This window comes from Capra hircus, chromosome 24 (genome assembly GCF_001704415.2).
Source record: "Capra hircus breed San Clemente chromosome 24, ASM170441v1, whole genome shotgun sequence".
Taxonomy (NCBI): Eukaryota; Metazoa; Chordata; class Mammalia; order Artiodactyla; family Bovidae; genus Capra; species Capra hircus.
In genome coordinates this window covers 33,025,704-33,042,355 of record NC_030831.1, presented here as the reverse complement: position 1 = coordinate 33,042,355, position 16,652 = coordinate 33,025,704, and the positions used below count along the sequence as shown (strand labels likewise).

General features: G+C 47.1%; 1 protein-coding gene across 2 annotated transcripts in view; it reads left to right on the top strand.

Moving 5' to 3' along the window:
* LAMA3 (laminin subunit alpha 3) overlaps window positions 1-16,352 on the top strand; it is a 255,539-nt gene extending 239,187 nt beyond the window's left edge. For both annotated transcript variants that reach the window (XM_018039638.1, XM_018039637.1), the window contains 8 exons: window positions 1,416-1,585; window positions 5,944-6,127; window positions 7,794-7,934; window positions 10,577-10,736; window positions 10,849-10,979; window positions 13,059-13,152; window positions 14,903-15,022; window positions 15,802-16,352. In XM_018039638.1, the coding sequence (XP_017895127.1) occupies window positions 1,416-1,585; window positions 5,944-6,127; window positions 7,794-7,934; window positions 10,577-10,736; window positions 10,849-10,979; window positions 13,059-13,152; window positions 14,903-15,022; window positions 15,802-15,947 (1,146 nt within the window). In that variant the 3' untranslated portion in view covers window positions 15,948-16,352. The remainder of the gene's footprint in view (window positions 1-1,415; window positions 1,586-5,943; window positions 6,128-7,793; window positions 7,935-10,576; window positions 10,737-10,848; window positions 10,980-13,058; window positions 13,153-14,902; window positions 15,023-15,801) is intronic.

Here is a 16,652-nt window from a genome sequence, read left to right as displayed (position 1 = left end):
AAGAATACTGGAGTGGGTTGCCATTCCCTTCTCCAGGGGATCTTCCTGACCCAGGAATTGAACCCAGGTCTCCTGCACGGCAGGCAGATTCTTTACCCGCTGAGCCATTGGGCAAGCCTTGTAAATGAGGATAGGTAATAGTAATATCTCACGGTGTTGTGAGGGTCCAGTGAGGTAATAGGCATAAAACATGTGGCACGTGGTAGGCATGCAATGCAATGCTGCTGCTGCCAAGTCGCTTCAGTCGTGTCCGACTCTGTGCGGCCCCACAGACGGCAGCCCACCAGGCTCCCCTGTCCCTGGGATTCTCCAGGCAAGAACAGTGGAGTGGGTTTATTATCATTAAACACACTAATAACTTGAGAGGGACACGAATAGTCTGCAGGCCCTTGTCCTGCTACTGAGATCAGAGGCTGGGGATGTTCTTTTTGGAGGAGGGGATAGCCAGACCGGGTCTGGAGTTTGGGTTGAATTTAGATGAGTGAATGTTGTTGCTCCACAAACAGAAGCCCAAAGCTGGGAGGCAGCAGGATGTGGGGGACTCACAGGTACAGACACTTTGCACATGTGTTCTCTCATCCCTCAGTTCTCACCAAACCCCTAAAGAGCAGAATAAAATGCCAACCTTACAGGTCAGGAAATTGAGTCTTAGGTTAAAAAGACTGCCCGAGAGCACCCAGTAAGTAGAGTTGGAGTTAAAATTGAGGGCTGTCGAGCCCCAGAGAATGTGCTCTTCATAGTCATGTTTGCTCTTCACGTGTGCTCTCTACGGGCTTGGGAAGCTCGGTGAACAGGGGTAGTTTAGAGGAGAAAGGAGGCTAGGGGAGGTGAACTCAGAACCACTCACTGGAGCCAAAGGTTTCACTCATTGGAGTGAGGTTTTTTGTTTTTCTTGATAAAAATGGTTGAATGCTACCTCTCTCAAGAACTACTGTGGTTCTTCTCTTGAGAACCACTGTGGGTCTTCTGAAGCTCCAGGAAGAGGAATGTTAGTTGCTCAGTCATGTCCGACTCTTTGTGACCCCACGGACTGTAGCCAGCCAGGCTCCTCTGTCCATGGGATTCTCCAGGCAAGAATACTGGAGTGGATAGCCATTTTCTTCTCCAGGGCATCTTCCTAACCCAGGGATCAAACTCAGGTCTTCAGCAATGCAGGCAGATTTTCTACTGTCTGAGCCACCAGGGAAGCAAGCCCCCAGGGAGGGGAGGTGCTCTGGATACCTGCTGGTACCATGTACCACAGACCTGTGTAAGATGGGAGCAACATGCACCCTCCCCAGAATAAATTCATCCCTATTGAATTCAGCTCTTAGAATCAAAAGTCAAAACTGAGCAAGGCACTTAGCTAGACAGGCGTTCTCCACCCTGCCCCCAGATAATTAGCTGTCCTGATTTTTGGTTTCTCTCCCACACAGCCATTGCAGGATGCGCCAGCCATCTCCCCGAGGAGCTCGAAGGCATGGAGAGAGGCTCAGTCTTGCCCACCACTTCCAGGCGTCCAGACCAGCCACAGAGCCCTCCGGTTTGGGGACAGTCCCACCAGCCACTTGTTATTCATGCTTCCCCAGGAGTTGCTGAAACCCAGGTATTATTTCATGTTTTTGCCCCACGCCAACTCAGACTCTGACTCTGTGTAGGATTCTACACTAGGGCAGGCTAACTGCCATGATGGCAGGCACTTGCCACTGAGGAAGGGGCTTGTTGTTGTTTAGTCACTTAATCATGTCCAGCTCTTTGTGATACCAGGGACTGTAGCCCGCCAGGCTCCTCTGTCCATGGGATTCCCCAGGCAAGAGTACTGAAGTGGGTTGCCATGCCCTCCTCCAAGGGATCTTCCCGACACAGGGATCGAACCTGCGTCTCCTGCTTGGCAGGAGGATTCTTTACTGCTGAGCCACGTGGGAAGTCCAGTGAAGTGGGGAACAACCATGTTTATGAAAAGAGGTCCTGGCCTGCCCAGCACACAGAGCCCAGCCACTGGAGCACCCTTCCTCCATGTGGCCAGAGGCACACGTGACAGGTGCTGCTCAGACCCTGAAACAATCAGTTCAGCTCTGGTTTAAAACTGACAGTGTGCTAAAAATAAGGCCGATATGTCTTTCCAAAGCTGCTATTTATTTCTGTGATACATCACCTTTCTTCTCCTGCATTCTACAGTCAGAGAAAAATCATTCTTTTAGGAAGACTTGGTGCCAGATAACATCATCTTTAGAGAATACATTGGGACGTTTTGTGCTAACAAGTTGCATCTCTTTGGGGGAGGAGGGAATGAGCAGAGATATTAATTGTGTCAGGAAAAAAAGAAAGGCGAGGCTTGTCATTTTCATATGATTTGAAGGAGGCATAAATAAAACGGTGCCCAGAATTCTTTGGTGACTTATCTACGAGGCAGAATTGCCGGAAAGTCAAAAAGACCTGGCTTTCCGATCTTGGCTTTCCATCCACTCGCTCAGCCACTGGCTCACTGTGTGACCTCAGGCCACAAGCCAGTTCAGGTCCTGGGGGTGCAGATGTCAAGATGAGATTAGATGCGCAAGAGAATGGCTGTTCCCCTGGAAGATAAAAGGGGGAGCAGGAGCTGGTGGGGAGAGCCTTCAGCTAAGACGTGGCGGGGGTACTGTGAAAGGAGAGGGGAAGGCAGAGGTGGGAAGAGCCCCAGACAGCAGGGAAGCTCCGAGGAAGTCAGCCTGGCGGGTGGGCATCGCAAGCAAAGATCATCACCAGTGTTGGCAGAATGGCTTGGCTCTTTTCTTCTGAGCTTGATGTGTGGCTGGGAGTCACTGGGTGCCACTACGGTTCTGAGAGAGGGGGCAGCTGGGTGTTGCCAGACCGCTATGCCCCAGCACTGGGGTCTCCTGAACGGAGCTCTGAGAGGCAACTCCAAGGCCGCTATATGCTGCTGTTCAGCTTGTCTATGCCACGTTTAAACGTGGCACAATTACACCTGCCTCACATGTTTCCACAAATTGCTCCATCTCTTCGAACCTCAGTTTTCTCATCAGTTAAATAGGGTTGGTAATGTCTTCCTTGCAGGGAGGAGAGGTCATAGGTTGCAATGAGCTGGCCTTCGGAGGCAGGCTCAGTAAGCAAGTGTGTGATTCGCAGGCAGGTGTGAAAGCCGGAAGGGGAGGGGCTGAGTGTGTGAAAGCCGGAAGGGGAGGGGCCAAGCTCTGGAGGTGACCCTCAGCCCCCGGCTGCAGACTCCAGTAGACTCGTGGACATTATGGAGATCCCTGATCTGGTAAAGCTGTCAGTGGGAGACAGGCAGACGGCAGAGGTGGTGACCTTCTCAGCTGTCCGCCCCTCCTGGGCCGACCCGCTCCCCAGCACTGCTCTTTCAGTCACGCTGACCATGATGGCAGCAGTCTCCCTGGGATGCTGCGTGCACTGCCCTTTCACCGCCCTGCAGCCTCCCTCTCTCCTCCCCAGCTCTGAGGCTGTTCCTCGAGCTTTGCCTTCCCCCCTCCCTCCATGGCCCCTTCTCTCCTGCCTCTTTTCTCAGCACATTCACTGTGGCGACCTATCTGGCTTCCTCTGATGATTCAACCCAGGCATCTTCCCATCCAACACTGAAGTATATACAATAAATGGAAAAAGTAATATTCTTAAAGGGAAAGTGGAAAACAGTAATCCTTAGTACATATAATTTTAAAATGTTTTTAGTCCCCAATACTGTAGCAATCAGAGTGTATTTTCAGGATCTTGCAAGATTTGGACTATTCTGTCATTCTCATCCTGATTTCTATTCTAACAAGTTTGGTCTCTGCTTTAAAACCCTGTACCACCATTTTAGGGACTTCACTGATAGCTCAGTTGGTAAAGAATCCACCTGCAATGCAACAGACACTTGTTCAATTCCTGGGTCTGGAAGATCCCCTGGAAAAGGGGTAGGCTACCCACTCCAGTATTCTTGGGCTTCCCTGGTGGCTCAGCTGGTAAAGAATCCACCTGCAATGCAGGAGACATGGGTTTGATACCTGGGTTGGGAGGATCCCCTAGAGAAGGGAAAGGCTACCTACTCCAGTATTCTGGCCTGGAGAATTCCATGGACTGTATAGGGATAGGAGTCGCAATGAGTCAGACACGACTGAGCGACTTCCCCTTTCATCACCATTTTAACCTCTGGGTGAATGTGAAAAAAAAAATTCTTCTTTTCTCTCTGCCTTACCTTCCAATCCTCAGCAATAAAGACTCATAGCTGCAGTACAATATGCCAGGATTTGAAGGTACTGATGTCTTTTTGGGGTGTTAGTCAGTTAGTCTTTTCTGAAAGAAAATTGCTTTAAGAAATAATGCTGGAAAGCAAATGTCAAGTCCAATAACAAAGCCCACATATGTAAAGTACTTTAATTTTGTAGCAAGTTCTAATATCCTCCTCAAATTGGCTAACCCTCGTTCTCCAAACCTCCGCACTAACACACAGCTTCACCAAGAGACATACTGAGCAGTGTCACCATCTGGTCGGTTTAATCTCACAAATATAGATTTCTTTTTCATTCTGAGGAACTCTACCCTCAAGGAAACTTGCAAATCTGAAGAATGAAAGTGCATCTCCAGGTTTGCTCAGCCTCACAAGTATTAAAAAACAGAGAGATGTAACAGTGTCAGTATTTCTTCTGCTTCCTGATTCTGCCTTCACATTTTCCATTTAATTCAATTCAGTAACTGTTTCTTAGGGCTTCCCAGGTGGCGGTAGAGGTAAAGAAGCCGCCTGCCAATGCAGGAGACAGATGCAGGTTCCATCCCTGAGTCGGGAAAATCCCCTGGAGGAGGGCATGGCAACCTGCTCCAGTATTCTTGCCTGGAAAATCCCATGGACAGAGGAACCTGGCCGGCTACAGTCCACTGGGCATGACTTAGCGAATAAACCACAACCAGGGCATCTACACACCACAGACCTGTCAAAGAATGAAACATCCATTGCTTCATTCTCAGAGCTCATCATGGTGCATTGTACATACGACCCACTCATTAAATATTTGTTGAATGAATAAGTAAATGGAAGAATGGATATGAGTTTGCATAGAAAGTAAAGCTTGCTTAGCCACACATGCCTATGTGCAACCATCCTGCAAAGGAATATTAACTTTAACTCTCTGCTTTTACTGCATGAGGCTTGCTTAATTCCTGTTCCATCAAAGGTGAGATATTAAGGTCTGAGAAACATAAGGGTGGGCAAGAGAAGGTGGATCTGGACTTCTGTGCTTCTGTGTTAAATATGTCTTACAGAAAGAAAATGCCTACCTGATGCTTAACTCAGATCCTTGTTATTCAAGTTTTTCTCTGACTTTTCCTCGCAACTTTCTTTTCCCTGTGTGTATATGAAATAGAAAGCATATTCACTGGGTTTAAAAATCGAGGCTGCTCAGTGAAATAAGCCAGTTGCAAAAAGACAAATATTGTATGATTGTATTTCTATGAAACACCTAGAACAGTCACATTCTTAGAGACAGAAAGCAGAATGGTGGTTGCTAGGCACTGCGGGAAGGAGGGAATACAGAGCTGTTGTTTAATGTGTAGGGAGTTTCAGTTTTAAACAAAAGAGTTCTGGAGATTTGCTGCACAGCAGTGAAGGTACTTAACACTTCTGAGCTGTATTCTTAAAAATTGTTAAGATGCTAAGCTTTATGTTATTGCATTTTACCATAGTTTTCTAAGTAGGTCATCTTCTTCCTTGCCATTCACTGGGACTTACATCGCTAGCTGAGGTTGTCATAAAACTTCCTCTTATTCCCCAACAGAATAAGGAAATTATACAACAAAACTTTTAACCGCTGAAAAACAAGCTTTTAAAAACTCCCAAAGGAATAGGTTGTTTAATTCACTCAAATTATGGAGTAGTGGGGGGTTGCTCCTCACCCTCTCTCCCGGCTTTAGAGATTTGAAGAAACACGACAAACCTCTTGTTTTCCTTCTTCTCCTTTTGCTGTCTTTCCCCTGCAGGTCACAGTTTGCCGTGGATGTGCTGACAACAGCGTCCAGAGGGCTGGTGTTTTATACGGGGACTAGGAGCTCCTTTATGGCTCTTTATCTTTCAAAAGGACGGCTGGTCTTTGCCCTGGGGGCAGAAGGGAAAAAACTGAAACTCAAAAGCAGAGAGAAGTGCAGTGACGGGAAGTGGCACACGGTGAGCTCTGGGGCTGCCTTAGAACCTCCCCCGGGGCCAAGTTCACTGCCAGTAGCTGAAGACGGAAGTCTCAGCGTTCTTCCAGGCAGGGGGGCACGAGCCCTGGGAGGTCAGAGGCACCGAGCACCCCAGCATCTCAGCCCAGAGACTCCTGCACGTGCCATGCATGGATGTCATCCTAGATGCCAAGACGGGCTTTCCTCTCTGCTTCTTCAGATCCTCCCCGCCTCACAGCTCCGTGGACTGCTCCTTTCTTGTTCCTCTCCTTGCCCCCTGGACCATTTTTCTCCTTCAGGACAATTTCCAGGCCTCCAGACCCTTGTCTGAGTCTGGAATGCTTTCTCTAGAGCACAGGTATAAGGGCCCACATCCTCAGCATCTAATCTCTTGCCTAAAGGCATCCTGGGGTTAAAGAAACGCAGTTTAAGGCAAGTGTGTGCATGCATGCTAAATCGCTTCAGTCATGTCCGGCTCTTTGTGACCCTATGGACTATAGCCCGCCAGGCTCCTCTGGCCATGAAATTCTCCATGGCAAGAATACTGAAGTAGGTTGCCATTTCCTTCTCCTGGGGATCTTCCAAGTCAGGGATCGAACCCAGGTCTCTTGCATTACAAGCAGATTCTTTACCATCTGAGCCACCAGGGATGCAGGGTGAGGCAGGCCCAGGTCATTTAAGCACTGGATTAGGTGAGGATTTGGGATTTTATTCTGAGTCTCTGAAGCTTTTAGAGAGTCTAAAAGTTTAAGGAAAAAAAAAGCATTACACGATCAGCTTTATCTTTTCAAAACCCTCTTTAGCTGAAGCATTTAAAAAGGAGCAAAAGTAGAAGACCAGATGGATGCCGTTGCCTTTGGTTCAAGAGACCAAGGCGGAGGGGGAGAGAGTGGATGCGTCTGAAGGCAGAGCCCAGAGGGCCTCTTGGCTCCTCTGGAAAGAGAGGAGTCAAGATGGAGTCCTGTGATTTTGGACCAGCATTGGGGTCAGTAGTAGAGATGAGATGGAGAAGATGTGGGGAAGGTGGGTGTGGCTGGGGAAGAATGGTTCTGTTGTGAATATCCTTCGATCAAATTGCCTGTAAGACATCCACGCCCAGGTGTTAGTAGACGCTGGAGGCCAGCAGTCACAGCTGGGCATCTACACTGGGGAGCCGTTAGTGAATAGTCTGGTAGCCATGAGGTGGCAGAGTCCACACCAGAGTCCAGGGATCCTGACTTTTAGCAAAGAGTTGAAAACACTTGCTCCTCTTGTTAGACAAGAAGTAGTTCTTGGTCTCTTCTCCAAGGCCCCCATTCAGAGGAGTGTGTGGCTTTCCCCGTCTCAGCTCTGCACAAACTCTTCCTTCCCCTGCGTTGCATGGATGTGTGTTTATTTATGATCCTTTGACTCCAGTTATTTGTCTTTTGTCTAAGTTTCCAGGCCAGCTATTTATTTTTGTTCACTTATGAGAATCTTTTTTTAGTTCATTTTTAAGCTCACTCTGGTTAATATCTAACATAATCTCACAAAATAAAGATGATGAAAAACACTAGGGAAAAAATCTCTGATTTTTTTCAAAGCTACTTGAAGGGATAAAAACATTTTTTTAATTCCTGTGTCCACTAATAAACTGCAGTGCCAACTGTTGAAGGTAAGAATACAGTTAACTTATTTTCTTTATCCTTCAGGTGACATTTGGGCAAAATGGAGGCAAGGGGCGCATGGTTGTGGATGGTCTGAGGACTCGGGAGGGACGTCTGCCTGGAAATTCCACCATCAGCCTCAGAGCGCCAGTTTACTTGGGATCGGCTCCATCAGGGAAGCCAAAGGTAAATAGGGATGCTTCAGAGCCATAGATGAGAACAAGTCACCTTCTAAGTTTTATGAGATATTCAAGAGTATCAAAATACTTTATTTTAAAAACCGAATCTGTGTTTTAATGTTATTCGACATGTTATAAGATAAAATTATCCCAAGAACCAATCTTGGGGAAAATTTGGGCTGAGGCGAAAGTCACCAGTTTGTCTGTCCCTAGAAGGAGGGGCACGTGCCTTGATTTGTCAGGTTCAAAGGCTCCGATGGGGCTGTGACCACAGGGCTGAGCTCTGTGGGTGCCCCTTCCCTCGTCTCCTCCACGAGGCCAGAGTGCTCACTGCCCTGGTTATTTGGGGTGGCCAAACCCACCCATCACTCTTCTCCCAGATTTGCCCTTTTGGCTCACGAAGTGAACATGGGCCTGTTAACAATTCCGACCCAGGGACTGTCTTCTGGCAAATGCGCTACCAGACGCTCAGCCCCTCCTGCCCCCTCCCTCTCCGTGGGCGCCCATTCTGGTGTGAGGGAAGGGATCAGACTCCATTCTGGGCTGGAAATGGATGTAATTAAAGCAGGGCAATTCTGCCAGAGTGGGTTCTAGACGGTCAGGCTGACCTGTCCTTGCCTGTGATGACTCCACAGGGCTCATCCTGGCCCACTTGAATTTTGCACTGGGGTTTGGGCCAAAGCCCCAGCCAGTCAAAGTACTGTTTTACTCTTTGTATATAGTAACTGCTATTTATGTATCACAAGTAATATGTAACATAATTTATGTATTATCTACAATGTTATAATGTATAACATATAATCTCTACATGTATACTGTATAATTATATATATATAATGTAACACATGTATAATGGATAACATGTTAATTGCTAGGGAGGTTACTCATTGCTTGTTTTTCTACAGCCTCTGTACCTGTTTCTCAGAGAAATCACAGGACAGGGTAGCAATTCAGGGACACAATTTGGATGATCTTTTGACTTGAATAAATCACACTCAAGATCCTAAAATCTGAGACAACCAATCGCACCCCACTTACAACATCCTTTACATGCAAGGTCCCGTTTGCAGCCTTCCTTCACCCCGAGGATGGAAACCACTGGATCGCCCTCCACGTCCTTTGAAAGGGCTGGCAACATCCAGTCCCCAAGTGGCTACCTCAAGACACACAGCATCTTTAAGGATTCCGAGTTAGGTTATGGCCTGTCCTAGAGGCTCTGAGCATCATGTCGGATACAGGCTCATCATTGTTCATGACAGCAAATCTGAAGAAATTAGAAATTTCACAGGAGGCTCAACCAGTACTCTGCTGTTGACGCCGACACCAGAAGCCTCTAGAATGCCATGGGATTCCCTTAAAATGATCGTGTCTTGCATCTGTCCTGTAGGATGTCAGAGTCCTAAAGGCATTTACTCCCCGAGAGTGCTGAAGGATTTTATTCAGTGATTTATTAACTTTTTGGAAAATTTCATGGAAGTTATAGCTCTTCTCCCTGGGAAAATGCACTGGACTTCTGATATATAATTTAAGGGATCAGAGAACCCCAGAAGCTCATCCCCAGGCCCCAAGTTGAGGAGCCCTTGTTCCAGGCCCGCTTTGGGCAGCCGTGGGGCTCCACGCAGGCCCTTTGATCCCATCCTCTGTGTCTGATCTTAACCCCTCCAGCATTTGTGATTCATTGACAGTGCACTGGGCCCAACAATGTAGGAGCATTTTTACACTTTATTATTTTGGGAATGTTTTGGCCTCTTTTTTCAGTCAGCTGCCCTGCCTTAAGCTATCACACAGGCTTATGAAACTCTAAAGTATTTTGTACCTGCAAAGAGATATGGAGATCTGTGAACTTGCAAGGTGGAAATTCCCCCTTGTTTCAGCTCTGATGGTGGCTTGGGGTCAAGTCACCCCCTCTATTCTTTTTTCTTAAGCTTTTTATTTTATATTGGTATATAGCCAATTAATAATGTTGTGATAGTTTCAGGTGAACGGGATAGGGACTCAGCCATAAATATACATGTAGCCATACCCGCCTAAATTTCCCTCCTATCCAGGCTGCCATAAGACATTAGGCATAGTTCCATGTGCTATACAGTAGGTCCTTGTTGGTTATCCATTTTAAATAGAGCAGTGTGTACATGTTCATCCCAAAGTCCCTATCTATCCCTTCCTCCCAGCAACCATAAGTTTGTTCTCTTAAATCTGTGAGTCTCTTTCTGTTTTGTGAGTAAGTTCATTTATATCATTTCTCTTTAGATTCCACATATAAGGGATGTCATACGGTTTTTCTCCTCTTCTGTCTGACTTACTTCACACAATCTCTAGGTCCATCCACGTTGCTGCAAATACACCCCCTCTAGTCTTGATTCCACACCAGGTAGCCATCTCCACTGTCCCTGCTCTCTGCACCCACACCCCTTGGTTTAGCAACACCTTCAAACTTTGACCACGAGACACCTGGTATCCATGTTTTCTGGCACTGTGGAAGGAGCCAGAATGGACCAGTCAGCCCCCCCTGACTCTTGGAAGCAAGATGGATGGATCCCCCTCCTTCCTGCTTTTTTGAACAACCGCCCTCACCCTTGACCTTGGCTGCCTGTGCATTTCTGGGAGCTGTGGGTCATGCAGTTTGCTTTCTCTTCTGCTTGGTTGCAGAGCCTCCCCCAGAACAGCTTTGTGGGCTGCCTGAGGAACTTTCAGTTGGATCTGAAACCCCTGGAAACCCCTTCTGCAAGTTTTGGGGTGTCTCCCTGCTTGGGTGGCTCTTTGGAGAAAGGCATTTATTTCTCCCAAGAAGGAGGTCATATCATCCTAGGTAAGGAACAGTTTGGAAGCATTTCAGTCTTCATAGCCTTGATTCTGAAGAAATTTTATCCTTTTTCTTGAATTATGATGTGTTACGTGTTTCTTTAATTTTCTTTTGAAAGCTAACTCTGTGTCACTGGGGCCAGAATTTAAGCTTGTTTTCAGCATTCGTCCGAGAAGCCTCACTGGAATTCTCATTCACATTGGAAGTCAACCGGGGGAGCACTTAGGCGTTTATATGGAAGCAGGAAAGGTGCGTAGTCCTCTGATGACATGGGAGGGGATGAGAATCTGTATTAGAACCACATTCTGTTCCTGGAGACCAAGGTAGGTGAAGTTATGGTAGAGTGGAATCCGATCTCGTATTTAAGAGACATCACTTCAGGGCTACTCTTTTGGTTTAGCAAGCAATTTGGTCGTCTTGTTTTCTGTTCTTCATCTTTAAAGCTGGGCAGATGCAACCAGGCTGGGCTGAATTTCAGCTCCACCACTTAGTTAAATGGCCCTAGGGAACTTACTTAACCTCTTTCAGACTCACTTTCTTTATCTTTAAAAAGAGAATAGGGCTTCCCTGGCAGTCCAGTGTTAAAGACTCTGAGCTTCTGATGCAGGGGGTAGTTTCAGTCCTCGGTCAAGGAACCGAGATCCCACATACGGTGTGGCATGGCCAAAAAAGGGAAAAACTGAATAAAAACATGGAGAATAATGCTTATATCTGAGGGCTTTCGCCCAACAGAAGAGAAGCTGCTGTGTGCTCAAAGCAGTTTCATTTTTCTCACCTCCGTTTCACCTTGTCACGTCTCTCCTTTTATTCATAAGGGCAGGACCAGAATTCACGGGATGGATTTTCTCACCAACTGTCTACACTGCCTTACACCCAGACCCATGGCCCTGTGTCCTCTGGGTCAGTTTCCCCTGACCCTGTCTACAAGGCGCACTGGCCTTTCTGGTCCCTGCAGTCAGGCTGATCACCGGGTTTGCATCCAGCTTTCCTTCAGCTTTTCCTGGATTCCTTCTTCAGTGCATGCTGCTGCTCCATCCTTCCCATCACTCACAGGCCTATTCCATATCTTATTTTTACCCCCCACGTTTACCTCTTACCTTTTAAAAAAATATTTATTTATTTATTTGGCTGCGCTGAGTCTTAGTTGTAGCATGAGAACTCTCAGTTGTGGCTTGTGGGATCGGACCCAGGGCCCCGTACATTGGGAGCATGAAATCTTAGTCACTGGACCACCAGGGAAGTCCTTCTCTTACCTTTTCAAAAAAATCTCTTTAAAACCAAATTCTTCCAGGAAGCTTCTCTCAATTAAGACCTTAAGGCAAAGATTGATAATAACGCCATTTTCTTGAACCTCTAGCCTTCCAGTTTATTAAACATGAGGGAAAACTCTCAGGATAAAATATGGTAGCCCGAACTCTTGGATGCTTTTTTTATTAAGCTGCAGTGTGAAGTGCGAGCAGGCCTCTCGTGGGCCAGAGGAGCGAGCAGCTGTGCTTAACGGTGGTGCAGACAAGCCTCACTTTTCATGGGAGGGGTTGGGAAACGCCTCCAGTGAGAGCTTCTGGGTAGGAAAAAATCCGACCCCCCAAAACAAAATCCAGACCCAGTAATCTTCCTAACTAACAGCTATGACACTGTTTAGCTTGAAAATTGCCCAAGAAGAGGCTGCACTGTCTGAGGACCTGCAAATTAAATGTAAATTATTTATCCACATGCTTATTTCAGTCCTCTCATTTCCTTGACCTTGATTCAGCCCATGGAGGATCCTGGCCCAGAGTGGGAATGTGAAATTCTGCACTATAGCATGTTGAATGCCTGACCCTGGCATGTGCCCAGAGCAGACTTGGTCGGTTAGCCTGCTGAATTCCTTGGATGAGAACCCTCCTGAAGGCCCATGTTCAAGGAGTTATATAATTGGCTGGCCTTCTCAGCAACATGTAGGCCTCAGCCAGCATTTTTGCCTTCCAAATTTCACATGTCCTCCTGAACAACTATCGCATACTAGTAACTCAGGCAGGTCTTGGAGGCTAATCAGTAACTTTTGAGTCGATCTGATGGGATCAAGGTTGAAGGTCAGAGGAAAGGCTCCTTGCCTTTGGCATCAGGTTCAGCCCAGGCCCTGGGTTTGCAGCTCACATGCCTGAAAGGGATGCTGCAGAGAGATGTTTATGAAGCCTTGGCCCCCACGTGACTACCTGGTATGGGTGGGGGCACCCATATTTCAAGGGCTCCTGGGAGGTCAGGGTGCAAGGGCTGGGAAGGGACATGGCAGGACATGGGCTCCACCTGCCTTTCTGAAGGAAATAGGAAAATGCATGTGTGTTCCAGGTCACGGCCTCTGTGGGCAGTGAGGCAGGTGGGGTCTTGACATCGGTGACACCCAAGCAGGCTCTGTGTGATGGACAGTGGCACTCGGTGGCAGGTATGATGTTCGGAAGCCTGTTGTTCACAGGCTGAAACAGTCTCCTTTCCCATTCCGGCTTGAATGTCCCAGCGTGGTCTTGGTTCATCCATCCATTAGCATTTGACCAGGATCAGGCCGCCAGGCTAACATTCTGGGAACCTGTCCCTTCTCACTCAGCCCCAGTCATATTTACATAATTCTTGGTTCCAGTTCTCCATAACACTTTGAGAGTTTTTTTTGTTTGTTTGTTTTTAAGCCTAGCAGACTGATAAGCTGTGCTTGTTTTCAAGGTAGGATAACGTTGTGACTTAGATTTTGGCTCTAAAGTCAGAAGTAACCAAGTTCAGATCTCAGTTTCAGCCCTTACCTATGAGACCTTGGGCAAGCTACTTAATTTCTCTTTATCTTCAGTTTTGTCATCAACACAATGGAGATAAAAATAGTGATACACCTACCAGGGTTGTGTAAATTAATGGTATAACACATAGAAAGTGCTTGCTGCTGCTGCTGCTAAGTCGCATCAGTTGTGTCTGACTCTGTGCAACCCCATAGATGGCAGCCCACCAGGCTCTGCCGTCCCTGGGATTCTCCAGGCAAGAACACTGGAGTGGGTTGCCATTGCCTTTTCCGATAAAGTGCTTAGCAGTGTCCAATATATACTAAGTGCTCAGTAAATGTTTGCTCTTACTATTGCTAAAGTTCATTGTTGGGTTGTTTTTTCAACAACCATTTAATATTAATGCCGAAGATTTAGACAAACCACTTGACAGAGAACAGGCACAGCCTCTCAAATTGAATCTGGTATTTTATGAATAACTTACACGTATGAGTTTGGTGATATACTAAACTGTATTGGCTAGAATACCAGGGGCTTCCCTGGTGGCTCAGATGGTAAAGAATCTGCCTGCAATGCAGGAGAGCTGGGTTTGATCTCTGCATTGGGAAGATCCCCTGGAGAAGGGAATGGCAACCTACTTCAGTGTTCTTGCCTGCAGAATCCCATGGACAGAGGAGCCTGGTGGGTTGCAAAGAGTGGGACACAACTGAGCGACTAACACTTTCTTGGCTAAAAGCTAACTCCATCGCAATTGGTTAAGGTTTTTAACGTGGGAGGAGTTTTATTTAGAGGGCCAAGAGCCACTGTCTTTGAAGTCAGTTTTCAGAAGTCAGTCCATGCCTTCTGGGAAGGACCCATCATGGGAACCAAGCCTCTGGAGCACACGAAGTGAAGTGAAGGGAAAGTCGCTCAGTCGTGGCCTACTCTCTGCGACCCCATGGTCTATACAGACCATGGAATTTTCCAGGCGAGAATACTGGAGTGGGTAGCCTTTCCCTTCTCCAGGGGATCTTCCCAACCCAGGGATTGAACCCGGGTCTCCCGCATTGCAGGCAGATTCTTTCCCAGCTGAGCCACAAGGGAACAGGAAACTGGGGCTTAAATCCCAGCTCATTCAGTGTATAACTTGTCAAGCTCCTCAGTGGCTGAGGGGGATAGTCTTTTATCTGGGAAACGAGTGAGAATACCTTCCTCACGGATTCATTTTAAGGAGTAAGTTCTGTCATATATGTGGAAACACCCACACAGCACCTGGTGGTGAGAAACTAGTTGAATTTATGTTAAGGTCAATGGAATTCCCTCGAGCAGCGCTCCCTCAGGTCCGACAGGAGTGAGTTAGAAAGAAGCCAGCGCTGGTGTGCAGGTGTAGACACTGCACAGTGGGCAGGGCTCTCCTCGGGTGATAGATCTGACCACCTCCTTTCCCTCCAGTCACCATAAAACAGCACATCCTGCACCTGAAACTGGACGCAGACGACAGCTACACGGCCGGACGACACCCCTTCCCGCCGGCCCGCCTGCTGGAGCGTCTGTACATTGGAGGCGTGCCAGGTAACTCCTGTGCTGACTTCTCCTACACCGTGTACCTCGTCAACTCTTAACATGTCCATCTTAACCCAACAAATGCGATGCCCCCCCCCCCTCCCCGCCCATGGCTCATCAGCAGGGCACCCGTCGGCTGGACTGTGTAGACAGTGAAGCCCTTTCTCCAGCTTGTGGGGAAACCGATTGCCAGCAACAGACCATTTCCCAGCAGCCCAGGCCCCATGGCTGTGGCTCCCTAATGTCCCAAGCTGACGATTTATTTATCAATAAATAAGAGGCCACATGAACCTAGGAGCCTGGTATCATAAAGAAGCAGACAAGGACCTCAGAAACTGGTCTCTCCCCCTCCAGGCACTTAGTTATGGTGAGTTATTAAGCCTCGTGGAGCCAGAATGGGGGAATGAGGCAGGTTGAGATGGAGTCAAGCTCAAGACTGGAAGTTTGCCTGGAAAGAGCCTCGTCAGTCTTCATTATTTTATGTCCCTCCAGATGGTCTGGTTGTTAATTTTATAGCCTTCCACGACCCATGAAAGAGCACTAGAGCTCAGAGTCGCTGTCTATTGATTTGGCTGTGGAATCTCCTTTGAAGGATGTGAAGAGTAGCCTTGTGGTTGATTTCTCACAACACGTTGTGTGCTGGGTACCCACTTAAGGCAGGAGATGACGGGGTGGCCTGAGCCCTGGGGTACCTTTTGCTTTAAGAAGATTGTCTCTCACCCCACTAAGAAAGCATTCACGCCACTAAATATGAATGATCCATCAAATGCACCTCCTTTTGCTTTCAGGGAATCTGAAAACCCCGAAGCTTCCTGTGTGGACATCCTTTTTTGGCTGCCTGAAGAATATTCAAGTCAACCACATTCCTGTCCCTGTCACTGGAGCCGCAGAAGTTCAGGGGACTGTCAGCCTGAATGGCTGTCCTGACCACTGACTCAGACCCCCTCACACAGCAAGGAAGTTCATCTCCAGAAGCACTAATGACCCAACACCCTTCCCTCTCCCCTCTCAAGGTTGTTCTTAACTTCAGACACCATCCAAATGCCTTTAATAGTAGATCTCACTTTTAATTCCAACCACGTGTACCCATCATTTTGGCATTCAGTGCTGCGTATATATTTTAAATCAAAATCCCGTTTCTTAAAGAGGATCAACAAATTGTTACATGCTCCTGGTAATACCATTTTCCACTAAAAGTTCAGTGTCTTTTAAAGAACATTATTTTCCACTTGTTAAAAAAAATAAATATCTTTCAAAGCACTTTAAAACTACAAAAATTTTTACATGCGTCAAGATGTTATGATTTCTGGGGTTGAATAAACGCAGTGTGCTCTTTAAATTATGATGTTTTATTAACATAAAACCATTGGCTTGATGCTCATTATTAATTGTATTAATTCTTCAGCAGCTGTTCAGTGTGCCACATACAACACAGTCTTCTACAAATAATTATCAAACACATGCTAGTGAGGTACTGTGTGTGCTCAGTGTTGGGCCTACAGTCACATATGAGGAGTAATTACTTCTTGAAGGAATATGCAGTCTGACAGAGGAGACACACAATACTCACAAAACGGTAACAAACCGAATTAATGAACCTGTAACTCCACATACAGTCTGCTACCAACCAAGTCTAGAT